The following is a 17,925-nucleotide window of genomic DNA, read 5'->3' as shown; positions in this document are numbered from 1 at the left end:
TACTGAATTGAACGTGGTTGGGTACTTCACTACATCAATAAAGAAATATAATGATTTATAACAGCCCATTGATGAAAATTGAGATGAAAAGTATATTATATATTTGATTATTTACATCTATTGAAAGGTATTAAAAAAAATTGACGAACCTCGTCGATGGAAGCGCCAAAGTTGCTCGAATCGGAATACGACAGGATGTGATACGAAAATGGTAAAGAGATCCTGAGATCCCCCAATCGTGGGCCGAAAAAATACATTGCATGCGAGGTCTATTCATACACTTCGTCTGTGATGAGATACAAAATCCCAAAAGATGCTTGATTTATTCGTATATCTCATCATGACTCAGATCTCACCTGGCACGACTAATGGAAATGTGTATCAAATTAATATTAAGTTCTTGGATTTGTACATAGACGGCGCCACCGTACGTTTTAAAAGTGCGCATGACAGAATATTTAATTTTAAAATTAAACGTTCTATCTTCAACGTTCAAGTATCTATTCATGTTTTAAATATTCATATTAATTCGAAGAAAATATAAGAAGCATTTTATACGGGACATACGAAAAGATCAGGAAGAGTCAATGCGTCCTCTTCGTGCCAATGGGATCGAATTGCGATCATCCAGTACGTACGTATGTCAGTTGAAAGATACATTCGAATTAAAGCGCTATTCCTTAGCTTGGTCATGTAAAGAAATCATGCGCGAGGCTTGTTAATGTAGAAATAAAAGTAAAATTATCAAGCAGTTGACCTTAATCTTTATGCAGTTTTATTGATTGCATTCTAGCGACATTTGTTAACGTGTAAGGTCAAATGGTGTACGCTGCAGAACACGGATACTAGTGAAAGTACAGTAGTGCCTTGCTAACTGGCCTTAAATCCGAGCCGAATTTGGCTCAGCTGGCGAGAAGTTTTTTTTTTTTTGAAAAATTACGAATCGACAATTTAGTCTGTGGCGTAGTCTGTCGACTCGAGTGTCAGGGAAGATGAAGAAGTAAAAAAATTGAGCGCCTTTCTAACTTTCGAAACAATCTGAAACAAAGATGTAGCCGAGTGCCGAGTTAGCAAAGAGTAACTATACATATATAGCGCCTGCCTGTACACCCCACCCGGTTGCTCGATCGGAACTCGTGCACGCGTGCAAGAGGAAGGGATACGAACGCGAGAATGGGTATCGATACACCGTGTTACCCACGTTGCTAGGTAAAATCGCCGCGCGTAAAATCGCACAGGACAAACCCCCTGCGGAATCTGGACCTAACACCACATATATACGAGTGACAGTGGCGGTGACTAAAGCATCGCCGGTCGCACTCGTTCATTCGCGGTTCGACCAGTATCGTATCGTCGTATAGTGGGTGCTCGTGATCGATCTCCCGTGTGAACTTCGTCTGTCACTCATCGCGCTCGTGCACGCCGCAATTACTGGAGGATTTAAATCGGATTTCAAATCTTCGAGCCGGCTCAGTCACGTTTCACAATTGAAGTTACTCTCCAGTTTAGTTGCTAAGCGAGGTCCACAGTGGTCGAAAAATTGTCACCTCGCGCGGCAAGGTATATACTTTTTCCGCGGTCAGCGATACCTGTCAACACTCGCGCCACGCATGATTGCACATCGGCGTTTCCGCGATCCGTCTAGCTCGCGAATCGCATCCGCAGATACCGGCACGTGCTTCACTGATAATCGTTTATCGTGTCACGGTAACCCCGTTCCGCGCAGCTCGCGTGATGTCAGTAATTATGTGATTCGACTTCCGATCGAGCAGCAGTCTTCGCGAAAGGTGTCGCGGTATGGTTAAGGTCGGCAGAGGAGAAGAAAACTGTGAAGTGTCTTCGAGTTGAATCAATTACGGCGACTGGCATTGGCGCACTCCGAAAATGAAATTCTTCTTGTCCTTATTAACGATCGTAAGTGGATACGTAATTTTATGATTTTTATCATCGGAAGGAATTAAGCAGGGTCGAGCAAGTTTCTATGCTTTAGGTAGTAAATTACAGATGTCGTGATAACAAGTGATTTTATGCGCTCTGTTATCATATCGTATAATCGAAGTGAGAAACGAATGAATCGATTTGCGCGACGGCTCCTGCTATTCCTTGTTTGAATCAACAACTCTGAAAGATGTAGAACGATCGTATTCTAACCTCACCGATTCGAGGCAAAAATATTTTCGTGAACGTGGTTCAAACTCAATTCGTAGTTAGAAACGGCAAGAATAACGGAATAACCTTTTCACTCGCCGATGAATCGAGAGTCGTTCTAAATGTCATTCCGTTGTTAAAAACGTGCCTTCGTTATTGTGGAACATTTACGAGCGTAATACAACAAGAAATAAATAAATCCGTAAAGAATTTCTGATTCAAGAATCTCAAGATTTTAAAAAAATCGATGTTGGTCGATCGACGAGAAGATGAAAGTGGACGGCGAATCGAATATTTTACAAGTGAATCCGCAGTTTTATGGTCGCACGCGTGACCACCGTGTCAGACATCGACAGTAAGGTACGATCCAGCGGGACAAGTAGTTTCTTAGACCGTGAAAGCTGCTAGTGAAATGTACGGTTCAACTCTGACGCGTATCGTAATATCTGGCGTAAGACTCTCTACATTTTGTAAGATTGCGTCAGTTGCCGTTGAATTCAAGCTTTCTGTAATACCGGATGCACACTTCGGTGAAAATAAAGGAACAATTAAGTGTACGAATAAAACGGTCATAAAACGGCTGTAACTGTCTGAAAATTGTATCGTAATACCGGCGTAGCGTACAGGATGATTCATTTTGCTTGGTCGAAATGAAAATGGGTCACTTTCTACCACTATCATTAGATGCCGTTTCATTTACAATTCTCTTTTTGTCTGGCAACAAAGAGTCTTTAATTAAATTAATTAATACCCACGGTTGGACCATTTTATCGTACCAAATTTTTCAACTTTGCAGTATACGAACGTTCAGATCATGTGTGATTTCGAGATCGATGAAAAGCAACGCCGACCATGTCATGCGTCATGAGTTAACAGAAAGTAGCCTGAGAAAGCTCTTAAATGGCGTTGCACTAGGATGTTACATCAGATTTAAATCCGTTTCACTGATCGAGGTACTAGATAATACAGTTTTAAAGTTTCCGGGCTCCGATTTAGGCCAATGAAAGCAAACTCATGAATGAACGCTGTCGTTTTTTTCTTTACGCAAACATAACGAACGACTTCAAGCCTGCACAATTACCAGCCGCTAACGAGATACGCCGTTCATATATTTGTTTCATTTTTTATTTCTAGTGAAAAGTAGGCGAGCGTAGATTTAATATTCCTTATATAGCGCCACGAGCCAATGGAATCATTTCAGAGAAGCATGATTCATCAAGGTTCCGCAATAACGAAGCAGAAGATTTCTCCTAATAATCTTTATAGAAATTTTATACGACTCAAACGTTCTAGTGATGTTAATCTCGGCGATCTCGTTTCGTCAAAGGATATTCTCATTAATAAATGAACTCGTTTCTATTAAACAGATCTCATTAAATATCGCAAATATTTCAATCGCTTTCGTTCTCGCCTCTACGTCCAAATCAAATTCAGATTCTATCTGTTTTGCAATGCATTCGCGAAGACATTTCTCTTCGTACTAAATGATTTTTGTTGGTCAGACAATTAGTGGTCAGGATCGATGGTCAACATATCAGAATTTTCCATGTAGCTAATTTATATTATTCAATATTTCTAAGTTAGTAATTCTAGTAAGTGAGCGTTTCATACGCTTAATGTTATGCTTAATTGCTGTTTCAATTGTCTCATCAAGGCTCTCGGTACGTTATTCTCGATTTGGTTCTAGGCATCCTTGGTGAACGCTCATGGCGAACCTTGCCTCGAGTACGGATGTCCAGGACGACCACAGTACGAGCCTTTTGTACCCGCACCTCCGGGGCACACTCCAAATTGCGCAAAGCCAGGACAAACGTTCTGCGAAAGTCTCGATCATTATCCTCGGTAAGAAGTGACAAAAGGAAAATGTAATTTCTATTCTAAGAAGAATTCAATGTTGATGAAAACTGAATACATCGTGTGGCTCGAGAACGTCGTCGAGCATGGTCAAAAAGTTTTCGCACCTTGAATTTAATATTTACTTGCTAAATTGTTTAATTACGTTTCCGAAACGTTCATTTTGGATTCCTTCTGCCCGAGGGATTCAATTTTCACTATTATTCTCAACTTACAGTCGACTTGAGGAACGAAGTTGAATATTCGTGTCCTCGTTTTATTAGTTTTTGAATAATTACCAAAGGCTGAGAAATCTTAGTGATCAGCATTTGAAAAGATCGCTTATCGAAGGCTACGTACTGAATGTAAATTACACCATCTACAGATATGTCTTCGAAGAAGTTTTTTTTTTTTTTTTTTTTAAGTTAAATAACCAAGAAGTATACGATCATTCCTCTTTTTTTTTTTTTTTTTCTTTCCACGTTGTAAATAATCCTTGAAGTTTATGCATCTGTCAACCTACTTGCAGATGGTAAAGACGTCGTTTCCATCGCGAGGAATACATCTAAAAAAGAAAAAAAAAGAAAAAAGAATGAAAGGTTAAATGGACATTACACGGATGTCGAATGAGTTTTCGCAAGACTGGTGAAAAAGAGTTGTCTCGTTGTAGTGTGCTACTTACGTACACACTACAATGCTCGTGGGATACCGCATGGCAGATCTGTGATGTCAGGCCTATTATCGTATTTGCATGATAATGCTACGCTCTTAATATTGTTGCGCTCAGTATCAGACACTACCGTTTCAAGGTATCGGTCGGTTTTTGTTCGTCCTCGGTCAATTAATTACGCAAAACGATCGAAAGATTTGGATCATTGGTCGCGCATAAAAAATCGAGATTCGCTAAGAAGCTCGACCGATTCCTCGAGTTAACAAGAGATTTCAAAAGAGTCATAAAATGAACGGTTGGATTTCTTGATGTATGGTCGACAAAAAGCACGATAAGAAACTTGTTTGCTTTTTAAATCTCATTCTGCTTCGTTTAAGAATAAGTTTAAAGATTGAAAAATAATATACTTGGGAAATGGATTGTTTGAAAAGGTAATATAAACAATGATAAACAGAGCAGTGACAGCAATTTCTCAAGTCAACTTTTTGTAAAAATCATTCAGGTTGAAATGCCTGAATATTTAACATTTTTTACGAGCTTCCGTGAAATTCTTAGATTTCGAAATCACGTAGTGCAACATCGGGTTATCAAGTAACAGAAGAAAGATATTCGACAAGGGGCTCGAGCTATTTCCCCGAGTTTCCAAAAGTATCGCATCTGCGGAATTTGTAAAAATATGGTTCACCGTCTGGTTATTAATATTCCCAACGTGACGAGCGCTGCCGTTCCTGCATACAAATCAGCTGATCGTGCGTGGCGAGACGAATTTCAGGAAGGGAAAGTTTCCAGGATAGTGAACTTGCTTAAAACTGCTCTGATAATATCCCGCTAGTTCGTCGCCGTTCTTGCGTCATTCGACTTTTATTTTATTTCGTTCGTGTCTGACCAAAAAAAAGCACGGTTCATTCGATGCTGAAAATACGTGACACAGAATGATTGCTCCACTATCAAAAATCTATCAGAGACAGTTGAATGTAAATTTTCTGATCAATCAGAGTATCCTCTGTTTCTTTTATCAATGATCGTCTGTACAATGTTTGTCAATTATTTTTATTTTTCATTTCTTGTTTCTTTCACACTTGAAAAACACCATTAACGAACAAGGAAAAATGAAATTGCAAGAATCACCGAAAGAAGAAAAAGAAGAAGAAGAAAAAAAAAGAAATAATTAGAGCTAAAACAGCGAAAAGCATCGTATGTCTATAATGCATTCGTTCTAATCGTGCTTGGCGATCTCTCATTCTTTTTATACCGGAGCCAGATCGATTCGAAAGCGACAAACGATTACGTAAAAACGGACGTCATTTCGATACGTTTTATTCTTTGATCAGCGTAGCGCGACCGTGGCCTTGACGCGGTCATGCTCTACTAGATAATTATAGGAACTGTCACGAATTCAACTGAATTCGACGTTCCACCGTGACTTGTAAAGATTGTTCGCGGAAACGTGACAGATTTATCGACGCGATTCATCGCTTCGAGTGGTCGCCATGGATTTTCATACGATACACCATGTCTATTACGTCTATTATTTGCATCTCTTTTAATGGAACAGCTCCCGCGAAGATTCGTTTATTCATTATATTACAAGAAGCATCGATTGACATAAGGTGATAGGTTACGGAATATCTTTATATTTCTCGAGAAACGACAGAAAATGTCAAAGAGCTGTCATGAAATGAAGAAAGTGGCAGAGAGAATAATTGTTGGTTACGTTGGTCAGTTGGTTACGCGAAATGCAAATGGCTCATTTTGCAAGGTGTTAATCAGCTCGAATAAATCGAGGATGCTTGCTCGCGACGTGAAAGGAATTCTATATACACTTCCGACATGTTTGAACAAATATATAAAACCGTGTACTTTAAATACTTTCTATTGAAACGACATTGTGTAATTTGCAGAACTCCCCATGGAAGTTGAGCAATTGTCAAGCTAGAAAGTTTGTCCCGTCTACCAAACAGATTTCGGTTTCTGCGTTTTACGAATATAAAAAAAAAAAAAAAAAAAAGAAAAGAAGAGTTCTCAGTTTCTTGCAATTTCCTCTTTACTCGTCTACCATCTATCATCCTTAATTGATACTGTCGCCGGATAATGTCAGCGTATCGATGTAACACATACTAGAATACTCTATTCCGTATAATCATGAATCTGGATAGATGAACGCGATCAATTACGGGGAATTGATGTTTACGCGCATTCGTCAGAGAATACGAGAGACTTAAGGAAACGATAATTGCTGGCGTTTATCGTTGATGAACGAGTTCTAGGCGACGCGACGCGACGCGACGCGACGGCATGCCGGTGCAATTGTGAGCGGAACGCGTGGCAACGCGGTCTGCATAACAGGAAACGCATAATACCTCGCATTGTCCGCTATTTCTCGTCAACTCGGGCGGATTTCCATCCAGTTCAGTTTTTTTCCTCTCGATACTTTACACGTTCATTTTTAGACAGAAATACTTACTACTTTTGTCGAACATTAGGCGGGAACCAAAACCTTTGCTAAACGTTGGTATGGAGACCAAAAAAAAAAAAAAAAAAAAAAGAAGAAGAAAAAAAAGCTAGGAGTATAAAAAAATCAGAAAGTCAGAGCGATCTCTCCTGTCGATTGGCCGTTCGAGGAAGACGGATGGACGACAAGGAAGGAACGTTCGAAAGTACGTTGATCAAATACGGCGACGGTATCGAAATTGTGTGAGTTAAAACGTGCTATTGGGATTCGAGGTCAATCTCTGGTCTCCACCGATTTCCGTCGTCCATTGACGGATCACGCTCATTCGAAAGTTGGGCCAGGCCCGTGGAAGACACTGATCGAGATGCAGCCCGCGAGAAAACAGCTTTTAGGCGTGAACCATGAATTAAACATCTTCTTATATACATATCCTCTAGTCATAAGTCTTTCACCGTCGGAGAAAGTTCGCGGGTTGTTCGATCACGCATGAAATTCGTGCGCCTGTTTGCACGGATACGCGTCGAATTTTTCGATTCTTTTCCCCGAAAACTCCAATTGTTGGACTTTTCAATTCGTCGATATTTCGTTATCGTGCTTCGTGTTGCAACGATATATACGTAATGATTCAACTGCACAGTGTGTTCATTTGTTTCTCTTCTCGAGTACGGTAGCTTCTTGAGAGATGTTAATGTACGAACTTGTTGAGAGACAAATAGTTTATATAACTGGAGTTGCAAGAGTTCCACTCATTCTCCCCTCTACTAATGACTTTCGTTCGAAGCACGAACACTCGGACGTTCAAATGACTGAGATCGTTTGATCGAGTATTGACTGAAATTCGATTCGAATAAGTGGAGTTCTGGACTGTAAATTTCTTCCAGAGAAGGTAGAAATTAAAATTTTAAATCTTCAAGATGAACGAGGATGATGTGGTAGAAGCACGTTATTCAATTATTGAATTTTTAAATTCCGTTCGGAAGTGGTTATGATATGTATGAAGAACTTCTACAGGTCGTGGAACCTGGCCTTCGCGAACTCGTGAATAATGCATGGGATAGACAACCAATTTTTTTTGTTCACTTATGAAACGATTCTATTCAAGTTGAGTCGAGAAATCGTATGCGACATTTGGTATTACGATAAACTTTCATTTGCATCGACTGATTACGGGTCGAAGATCATTTGGAAGATGCAATTGAAAATCTACACTGTTCTACTTTCTTTTTCTTTCACGTTTGTTATTGCGTAAGTTCATTTTCTTTCTCTCTCTCTCTCTTTGTCGCAGACAGTTGATTAAATTTCTCGTGGACAAATGCAACTTTGACTTCATTTCCGCACTAAGAGACGAGTCAAGAAAGGACTTCAATGATTACAGGTACGCCTTGTAATTATTTTATTTTATACATAGAAATTATAGACTAGCCTAGCTTTGCAAAGATAATCTTGAAAATAAGGTTGTCCTGTTTGTTTGTTTTTTTTTTTTTTTTGTTTTTGTCAAGAAGACGATGCAGTAATATCGTAGATTCATCAATCATTTACGAAAGATTTGTGTCAAAATCGCATAATGCGCTCATTAAATTAATAAGATACTCGTGATGCGATAAATTAAATCGTCCACGATCCAGTTATAACTTTCGAATAAAATATTCATGAGCCAGTATTTATATAACATTCTTTCCATAATCATTTTTATTCATTGAAATATTCTAATATCATTCGATCGCAGTAATCTTGAAATCTACGTTATCAGTGCCTTCACTAAAGCCGCCCATTCAAAATCTCTACGCTGATCGTTTTCTCCAAATTGTCACAAAATTAACTTAGAGTCTCATTCACGTTCTAAATCAATCACTAAACCAATCATCGTCATCAATTGCTTCTAAATTTTCGAGAAACGTTCCCGTAGAAATGGATCAAGGACAATGTGTTTCTGTTCAAGGTCGATGCCGGATTACTCGGAGGGTTATGATTACCCGGCGCAGAGGGAGGGTCAGTTTCACTCGTTACCATTCTTGCCGCCGACACAATATCCCGTTCGAGGGCATCCGCCGCTCGTTTATGGTACCCCGTCGAACGATACTCAGCAGAATGGGTAATTTTAATGCTAATTCCGTAGCCAACCAAATTGTCAACTGAATTGCCCGCTTTTCATCGTATCCGTTCGTAGCTACAAGTACACGACGCCAACCCGGAGGGATCCGTTTTTGAGCGACGAAACGATACCAGTCAAGCTTCATTCTACGGAACAACGAGTCACGTCCGATCGTCCCTTTTACATGTCTTTTGGACAGGATCAAACGTGGTGGGCGAACAGGTGGTCGTTTGTAATATTGAGTTTTTTTTTTTTTTTTGGTAACGAGGAAAAAAAGGCAATTGGATCGAATTAGTGCTGTTAATAATTAATTCTGTGATTACAGTAGACGAATGCGGAGCTTAGAATGATAATACAGTTTTATAATAGATAGTACAATTCTGGAGCTTAGAATGATAATACAGTTTTATATTAGTACAATTCTGTAATTACAGTAGATGAATGCGGAGCTTAGAATGATAATAAAGAGTTCGGAATTGAGTTAGAGGTAACCGAGAGTCAGAATCTGTATTTATGTGTTTATTCAGATACGTTAGAAGCAGTAAAGCACCACCACGCACGTTGTACGAAAATCCGTTATTGAAATACAGTAAATCGAATAAGGAGCGCAATAAGAGGCAGTCAAATCCCGATGCGATCCCACTATGTCCAACCGAGACGCAGTACATCACTCCGAGGGCGGCTTTGAACAACCAAGGAAATTGGATGTACGTGGTGAATCTTCAAGATAAGAATCGGAAGTATTCGCAGGTAGTGAAGAGTGAGAAATGCACGTGAGTAGATTTATAAAATTTCTACAAAGTAATTGAATGTGATTCCACATGGTGTACTCTAGCTTGTGGAATTTGAAGTGAAATAATTGACAAATATAAATAAAGTTATTGCGATTTACTAGAATTATGTAATATAATATTTATAATATTTGTAATATTTATGATGTTTATAATATTTATAATGTTTACAGTATTTGTAATATTTATAATATTTGTAATATTTATAATAAATATATTTATAAATAAAAATATTTTATAACATTTATAATATTTTGATTTTTTTTTTAGGATGAATGTATGCAACGGTATCTGTTCCGTTCCTGCGGGATACACCAGTAGATGTCAGCAAAAGTTTGTCCAAAAGCGATTGGTAGCGTTGGAAGGAAGCGGAAACCAGTTATACACGGACGTTTTCTGGTTCCCTCATGGTTGTGCCTGTGAAATTATCGCAAATTATTGAAAGAATGTACCGACTGGATCACATAGTCTGAAAAAAATTCCATTTACGGCCAAACTCTGATTGTTCGTGCTTGTTGACGAAAGATGCTGCCTTCGCGATAGATTTTGAAATTGAAAGATCATAAAATCGTCGTGATAACTAATCGACGAAAGGAATAGAAAAAAAAAATGAAAAGAATTTATAGAATATATTAACGATTTTGAAGGAGATTGAAAAAGCTTCATTTTGCACGAAAGAAAAACCGAACTTGGAATATTAATTCCAAACGTAGTTACACGACTTTTATATTTTGTATTTTTTTTTTTAATTTTATTTCAATAGTTTGTCTTAGAAAAACGAACAATTTAGCAACACCTAAGTAGTTCGAGTATTTATAAATCTCTGCGAGAGACTTATTTTTTTGTGATTTTTTTCTATAGTTGGTAATGTAGATGAACATGTGTGCATATAAATTAATCGATACATATCCGTGAATTTATAATCACAATATTTGCAGGAATAAATCTTGAGAATTAATCGTATAAAAATCATGGAAGAAATAAGAAATTAAATTTTAAAATTTTACTCGTACAAGACACGTGCATGGAATCGTCGATAGATGTCACTACCTGCCCGTCAACAGACGCCGTCACTTATCTCGAGATTTATATTTTCCTCGCTCCAAGTGGACGAAGTGGGCACAAAACCGCGCGTGTCATTGTTTCATTTTTCTCATTCTATCACACTTGATACGGTCATCGACATATCTCGTGCAGTAAAATAGACCTATTTGTCGTCTCGTGGACCATCGATCATCGTTTACGACGAACTGGTGCAAACTATTTTTGAAATGCAACGCGCGTGACTGCTCCAAGCTGCCAACATTCTCGACGCTCGCGAATAGTAAAAGATCCTGGCAAATATTTAGAGAAAAATATGGTAAGAGAAACATTTCTATATTTTCATCCAAGACTCTCTTCTACGGTAATAACGGTAATAACACGGTCCGCGGCCAATCGACACGTTTGACGGTGTCGGAGCGAAATCCCATTCAAATTTCCGATTTACAAGCGACGAGCGTTGTTGGAATATCGCGTGAAAAGCGATTCACGGCCGATCGTAACTGTTTATCAAGGACAGAGGGCGATATGGGTTAAGCCGCGTGGATCGTTGCGAAACGCGGATGCGACCTTGCAGCCATGAAATAAAAGTATCCCGACTCGCGTCGACTGCGATAAAAAGGACTAAACGGAGAAAGACGATGGGGCGTTTTGCGAGGGAGGGGGNTTAATTTTTATTTTAAAAAAAAAAAAAAAAAAAAAAAAAAATGGAGTTCTCGAACGAGGATGTTGGAGTGAATTTTTCAGTTCAAACTGAAAGAAGTTTACGATTGTTTGATGAAAAATAAGGACCAACTTTTTCTGCTTTCGGTATAATGACTGAATCATAATAGCGATCGAACGAAGAAATCGGACATAGTCGTAGTCGAAATTGAGAAATACTCTTCTCAATTCACCCTGAAGTTGAAGTGAAGAGAATTCGCTCGTCCAATCTGCGCGTGTAACATTTATTTATTCGTCTTAACAGCAAAAGCAACGACAACGCGCAAGATGTTCCTCGGCGGCGCGCTTTCACGCTCGAAAGGAGGAAAATAATAAAAATCGTCGGACGAGCCAAGTCTACGATTTCCCCCACTGTATTAAAAATTCCTTCAAACGATTACAAAAGGCTATGGAGGCTGGTACATATCCTCTGACACACGGTGTGGTGTGTCGCGCTGAAGCCAGGCTACGCCCATGGATGGCGCGTATTCTTCCGCGAGAATCTCGGCTTCCGGCTGGTCGCGAAGGCAGCAGGAAAAATTGAAAGCTTCTCCCTGTCCCCTTGCTTCTCTGCCTCTCGGTGGCGGTGTCCTCGGGGTGCGGCAGGCGCGTACGCGTACGCGTACACGCATATACGACCGCGTAAGTGCGTGCTATAGATTTCGTTCCGCTCTCTGCGAAACCGTGTACTTGTGCGTGCCGCTCCTGTGTGCCGTATTCACTCTCGAGGCCTGCAGCACCCTTTCCCCTTGGCCACCCTCGCCCAACCAACCAACTTGCACCGACGAGAGAGTGAGAGAGAGAAAGAGAGAGAGAGAGCAGGGAAAAAAGGGGTGAATTTCTAGGCATGTAAGCGCTCATGCAACGCACCTAACATCGACTATCTGCATGCACTTGTGCTCTACGCGCTTCCCGCCCTCGTCGCCTGCGCCTAGCGATGGCCTCAAGACGCTTCGGATCCCTCCTGCGGATGCACCAGCCGCGAGTTCGATGCTAGAGAAATATTCGTCGCTAGCATGCTCCTTGGTTCTCAGAGATTCGTTCTACATTGCGTCCAGTATTTTTGCTGAAATTGTCTCGCCAGTCTCTTCTCACGTACTTAACTTTATCTAAATTTTCAAAAAGATTGCGAAAACCCTTTCGTAAATTTTTTTTAAAGATTCCCCAAGTAAAAGGAAGCATTTATTTTATTTTGCTTTATCGAAAAAAACATTGTAGAAATTGTCCTCGTTTCCCTCTGAAATCTTCCTACTTCATCCTCAATAACATATTCGTGCCGTTGAATCGCCCTATTTCACACTTGAAAGAAATTTCACAAGAACTGTCTGTCTACATCTCGAGGATGTTGTAGCAACGACATTTACGATTTTTCCAAACCTCTCAAACTACTCTCAAAGTAGTAGACGCGCGAAAAATAGTGGAAAAGATGGGAAATAAGAGGGAAAGGGAAGGGAATGAGCGTAGTTATCCGTTGCACTATCGTCGCCGAGGCAGTCCTCGCCACCCCCGTTCACCCCACTGCTCACGGTAATCCAGGAGCGCGTGTAGAGAGAGGGGTACACGCACACGAGGTAGATGGCAACGCGGGCACCGAGGCTACTTGAAGGGTTTCCATTTATATGCGCTCACGCACCCCGCCTGGAAGGGCGCGCGCGTCCGCGCACGCAGCCCCCGAAGGGCGAGCGAAACGACCGACAACCGAGCAGGACAGACCAAAGGGGGCTGAAGTCGCCTCTCGGAGGAAAGTATATATTACATTCACCCTCTCTCTCTCTCTCTGTCTCGCTGTCTCTCTCTCTTTTTCCCTTTTCTTCTCTTCACGGTGGTAATAGGCCAAGCGTGTATCGGCGCACGCAATTATCCTGCGTCGCTTTCCGTTCCTCCGGCAAAAGCTTCTCGAATTAATTTCAACTTCGATTTTTGATTCGCCGGGTTTCAGTTCGGATCGTGAAAGGGACTTGCAGTCCCAGACGAACGAGAACTGCCGACCTCTTCGAATTAATTTTGCATCGACTTCACTTTTGTAATTAACTTGTAAGTAACTTCGATTCTCGTTAAGCTGGATCTCTAGTCGAGATCGTTGAGATTCTTTGAATTTTGATTAGAACCACGAACTAAAGGTTGTAGTATTGGTTTTATTACGCAACATGGAATTCGTATTTGGAATGCGAATCTGTGAACACGTTCTGCAGGATTCTACGAGATAGTTCGTATTTGGGAGATAAAGTTTGTTAACTTTATAGGTGGGAGAAGGGTGAAAGGTGAGAAATAGCGTTGGACACCTGTTTCGACGCTTCTTTTGGGGTTATCGTTCGAGGGTAGCTTCAGGTTCTTTCCCTGCGAGGGTCATTACAGTTTTCTGTCTCCGTTTTTGTTTACCGTTTCTTTCGGTTTTCCCGGATTAAACAATTGGAAAATTAAAGACAAAAGTAATATTTGTAATCGCGCAAACGCTATTTTATTAAATTTCACGGTAAATTACACATTTTTGTACAACATAATATTTTTATTCGCTTAATTACTGTTTTAATTATTATCTACGTTTGAAATTTTCAGTCTCCTCCTCGTTCTTCCTTCTCCGAATTTCTCATTTAATTCCAATTCCCAGAAGCACACTGTGTACAAAACTAATTACAAAATTTCTAATTGTTCGACTCCGCTTCTACCTTCGTCGTTAATCCTCAATTACCCCGTTCTACTTTCTTTTTCCCTTCTACGATTTGCTCGTTGCTACGCAATCGGAGAAAAAGGGAGCGAGGAGGAAACTCTCCGTGGCGCGGCTCGATTTTTATCCTTTTTCCATTCGGGCTCGATTGCACCCGCTACGTCGCAATGAAAGTAAGACGCACGCTTGTTTTCAGCGAAACGAGCGAAGGAATAAACCGCGCTGCATCAAGCTCTGTGCCAGGCCGGAAATTCTATCCGGCGATTTTTATAACCGAACATCCGGCGAGCTCGTTGCGTTCGGCTTTTATCGAACGGCCACCGTACGCTCTTCACCGACTCGAAAACGGCGAATCATCGTCTCCTACGCTGTTCCCAGTGCCCTAGAAAATCTATTTGTTAAAGGGAGGAAGAATATCGATAGGTTTATAAACTGTATTTTGATTTACGTCGTTTTCATTGCGAAGTTTATTAGTAAACGGAAACAGTAAGGTAAACTCGGTTACTTCGTCCGGATAATTCGACATTCCCCCTGTCGGAGATGATTAGGACGTTCTTAATTAGGACACTGACGGAAAATTGAAATTACCTTTCCGAGAAGTACTCGTAAATGAATACTGTCTCTCGAACTCGGTTCAACAGAGTTCAAGACACCGGAGGCACTGCGCAAGAGCTTCCAGTTAGTCAAACTCGTAAGAACTTTAGCTCTCGGAACCACCCCTTACATCCTGAACCTTCTCGATCGAAGTGCCCAGCCGAACGCTGCTACTTTCAACGCTACTTCGGCGCCCGTAAAATTCTCCGCTTTCGTCTCAAGTAACAATCCTTCTTTCGTGTCACGCCGGTATTTTCGATCTCGAAAACAGAAAGAAAAAAAAAGAAAAAAATCAAAAGCATCGAGATTGTCCAAATTGTTCCCTGTCCTCGGATATTTCACCAAAAAATTCGTCCAAACAAGTATAAATGAACGAAAGAACGCGAAGCACGGTTTCAGCGGTTGTCGGTTGAACACTCGGCGGGTCGTCCCTTTCTGATCCGAGGCTTTCTTTCGCTCGCTCTTATCACCTATCCCCAGCAAACGGGCCGGAGCGGAGCGGAGCGGAACGGAGCGGACGGCATCGGCCCCGGTCCAGCGACGTCGAGCGCCGGGATAAAGTCACGAGCAGTAATTATGAACGATAGCTGGGGGAGAGAGAGGATATAATTGTGATTGATGGAGAGACGTGGGGTGGGTGGGTGGGGATGGGTGGCGGAGAGGGGGAGGTGACTTCCTTTTAATCTCGAAGCTCTAACCCTTTCTCGTTCGCCCATTGCCGCTTCTGCCGGCGCGTCGACGCGCGGTCTTTATTACCTTCAACCGGATTTTTCCGGAAACGGAATTCGTACTCCCTCTGTTCTGCCCCTTCTTTCAGGGAGAAGGTCGATTTCGATCGATGCCACGATCGAAAACTCTGTTCGTACAAACGTATTGTTACGAACGTAGTGGAAGAAAGACTATAGTTTACGCGGAGACGTTTTGTTGACATAACGTGTAAAAGTAAAAAATATTTTCGTTGTACGTGCACTCATCGGTCTCATTTATTCAGATCTACAATAAATCTGTAAGGATGAATAATCCGTTGGATTGTTCACTGCCTTTCATCGCGATCACATGCAACCTGTGACACTGGTCGTAATTTATGCTCGTATATTCCAAGAATCCTGCGACGAGTATGAAAACGCAAATACCTAGAGAACCATCTCGTCGATTTAGCGATTCCAGATACGCTTGTTACACTCTATATAATACTTGAGTCATCAATGAAGCGAGGAAACAAACGGAAGTATCTAAATTCATGCAATTACGCTTCATCAGAATTTTCTATCTTGCGCAATTCGGCGTTTGTCGTCGCGTAAATACGTCGCGGAACGTTCAGATTCCACGAGGGGTGGGGACGAGAGAAATTTCGTCGTTTTACGTGCGCAGGTAGCAGGATGGTAGCGGTTGGTTAATATTTAATTTGACCCACTTCCGCTTGTCGGACGCCGGTGCACAATGTCCTAAGCGCGTGGTCAGATAGGTCAAGTTTACGAGATACCCCAATTCTCCATAAACCCTTTCCGCTTAGCCGAAACATCCCGCGGTCTTGTGTTTTGCTTTAGGTAGGGTCCTCTCCGCCTCTTGTTCCTCGCCTGCGACGTTCGCCCTCCGACACAGACCCTTCCGTTGCATGCCATTTCGCTCTCACCCCCGTGAAACGCCGTCTGCACCCAGCGTTTCGGTACGACCTGTCCCTGGACCCTTTCAACTCCTCTCTCGATACCGTTTGCGCCTGCATAGCCATGAAAAGTCACGCAGTATATTCCGTATTTTCCAACTTTCCTTTACCTGTACCTAGGGGATGGATTTTGAATAGCGAGCTCGCTACAGCACAGGCAATATTATATATTTTCCATTAACTAGTTGCTGAATCCTTCTGTCGTGTTTTCACCAGCTTTCCATGAAATGTTCTCTTTCGCTTTCCGTCTACTTGCGCGATTCCTCTCAAGTCATCTCGTTTCCGCACTCGTCCCTTCTTGAAACCTAAACGTGTGCAAGAAATTTAAAAAAAATTCAAATTATTCATCGCGCGAGAACGCAGCAATGGAATATTCAAAAATTCTAGAAATCCAACGCGCGAATTTCAACTTGCGAACGTTAATGTCGACGATAGAAAATATCGATACTCTGGAAGAAGAAGAGGAAGAAGAAGAAATTTCCGCAAAAATTCGCAGTTCCCAATGGAAGTATCCAGCACCCGGAAGCTAAGCCGTACCCCTGCTCTCTATCTTTCTCTCTCTCTCTCTCTCTCTCCCTGGTTTTTTCCTCGGCCGCGTGGAGGTGTGTACGCTTAGCAATATATATAGAGTACGTACACAAGTGCCACGTGCTCGTTGCCGCTCGAAGTTTGCGGGACATCGATCGTTGCCTCGGCCCGTCGTGTACACGCGGTCCTATGCGACTTTCCTCGTGGCCCGTAGGATAGCCCTCTCGCGGTGGTGTGCGTGCCCCGTACGCTTGCGCTCCGCGCTTACGCACGTGCACGCCTACACCTACCGCGCTTACGCACCCTCTCCGCGCTGGTGAGCGCGTGTGAGTTGCGCGTCGCTGTGCCGTTTCACGCGTGCAGAGGAAAAAGGGTGGCGGATTTTTTTCTCTTTTATTTATAGAATCCGCTAGCCGAGCTGGCGTGTCAAGGCAGGGTCCCGACTGTAGACCTAGATTCTTGATTTCGAATTTGCAAGGAAATTCGCGTCGTTTCGTTCGGATCGGGCATCGCCGAGCGTGCGATGTCATTTGGCGGTTTTCCTTGTTTCGTGGAGGGGAGGGGGGCAAAGAGAAATTCCAGAGGAAGGTTTGATTATTTTTTTGTTAACCAATGTTTGTTAACCAATGTTAACCAAATTTGTTAATTTTCTCGTTTCTAAGAAATAATCTCTTTCGAACTTTGGAGTGAATTTAGGAGAAGAACTTTTCAAAGAGATAGTTGCAATGTTAAAGTTGTGTCAAATG

The 17,925-nt window shown here is 41.6% G+C and overlaps 1 protein-coding gene across 1 annotated transcript; it reads left to right on the top strand.

Moving 5' to 3' along the window:
• Positions 1–1,198: 1,198 nt before the first annotated feature.
• On the top strand, positions 1,199–10,663 carry LOC122538513 (protein spaetzle 5). Its single transcript, XM_043672674.1, has 7 exons — positions 1,199–1,914; positions 3,836–3,990; positions 8,389–8,478; positions 9,043–9,195; positions 9,271–9,417; positions 9,723–9,968; positions 10,257–10,663. Exons 1-7 carry the CDS (start codon positions 1,885–1,887, stop codon positions 10,426–10,428), a joined length of 993 nt encoding a protein of 330 aa, XP_043528609.1. The 5' UTR covers positions 1,199–1,884; the 3' UTR covers positions 10,429–10,663.
• The last annotated feature ends 7,262 nt before the right edge of the window (positions 10,664–17,925 follow it).

The sequence above is a fragment of the Frieseomelitta varia genome, unplaced genomic scaffold (genome assembly GCF_011392965.1).
Source record: "Frieseomelitta varia isolate USP_RPSP 00005682 unplaced genomic scaffold, Fvar_1.2 scaffold_165, whole genome shotgun sequence".
In the NCBI taxonomy this organism is placed as follows: domain Eukaryota; kingdom Metazoa; phylum Arthropoda; class Insecta; order Hymenoptera; family Apidae; genus Frieseomelitta; species Frieseomelitta varia.
Note: the sequence above shows the minus strand (reverse complement) of the source record. Positions and strands in the feature narration are given on the sequence as shown.

What these genes read in the sequence shown, in the direction of transcription:
- LOC122538513 (XM_043672674.1), top strand. Translation starts at nt 1,885, where the DNA reads ATGAAATTCTTCTTGTCCTTATTAACGATC. An exon ending in AGTCTCGATCATTATCCTCG is followed by an intron (nt 3,991 to 8,388) that starts GTAAGAAGTGAC and finishes TCTTTGTCGCAG; the next exon opens with ACAGTTGATTAAATTTCTCG. An exon ending in AACGATACTCAGCAGAATGG is followed by an intron (nt 9,196 to 9,270) that starts GTAATTTTAATG and finishes ATCCGTTCGTAG; the next exon opens with CTACAAGTACACGACGCCAA.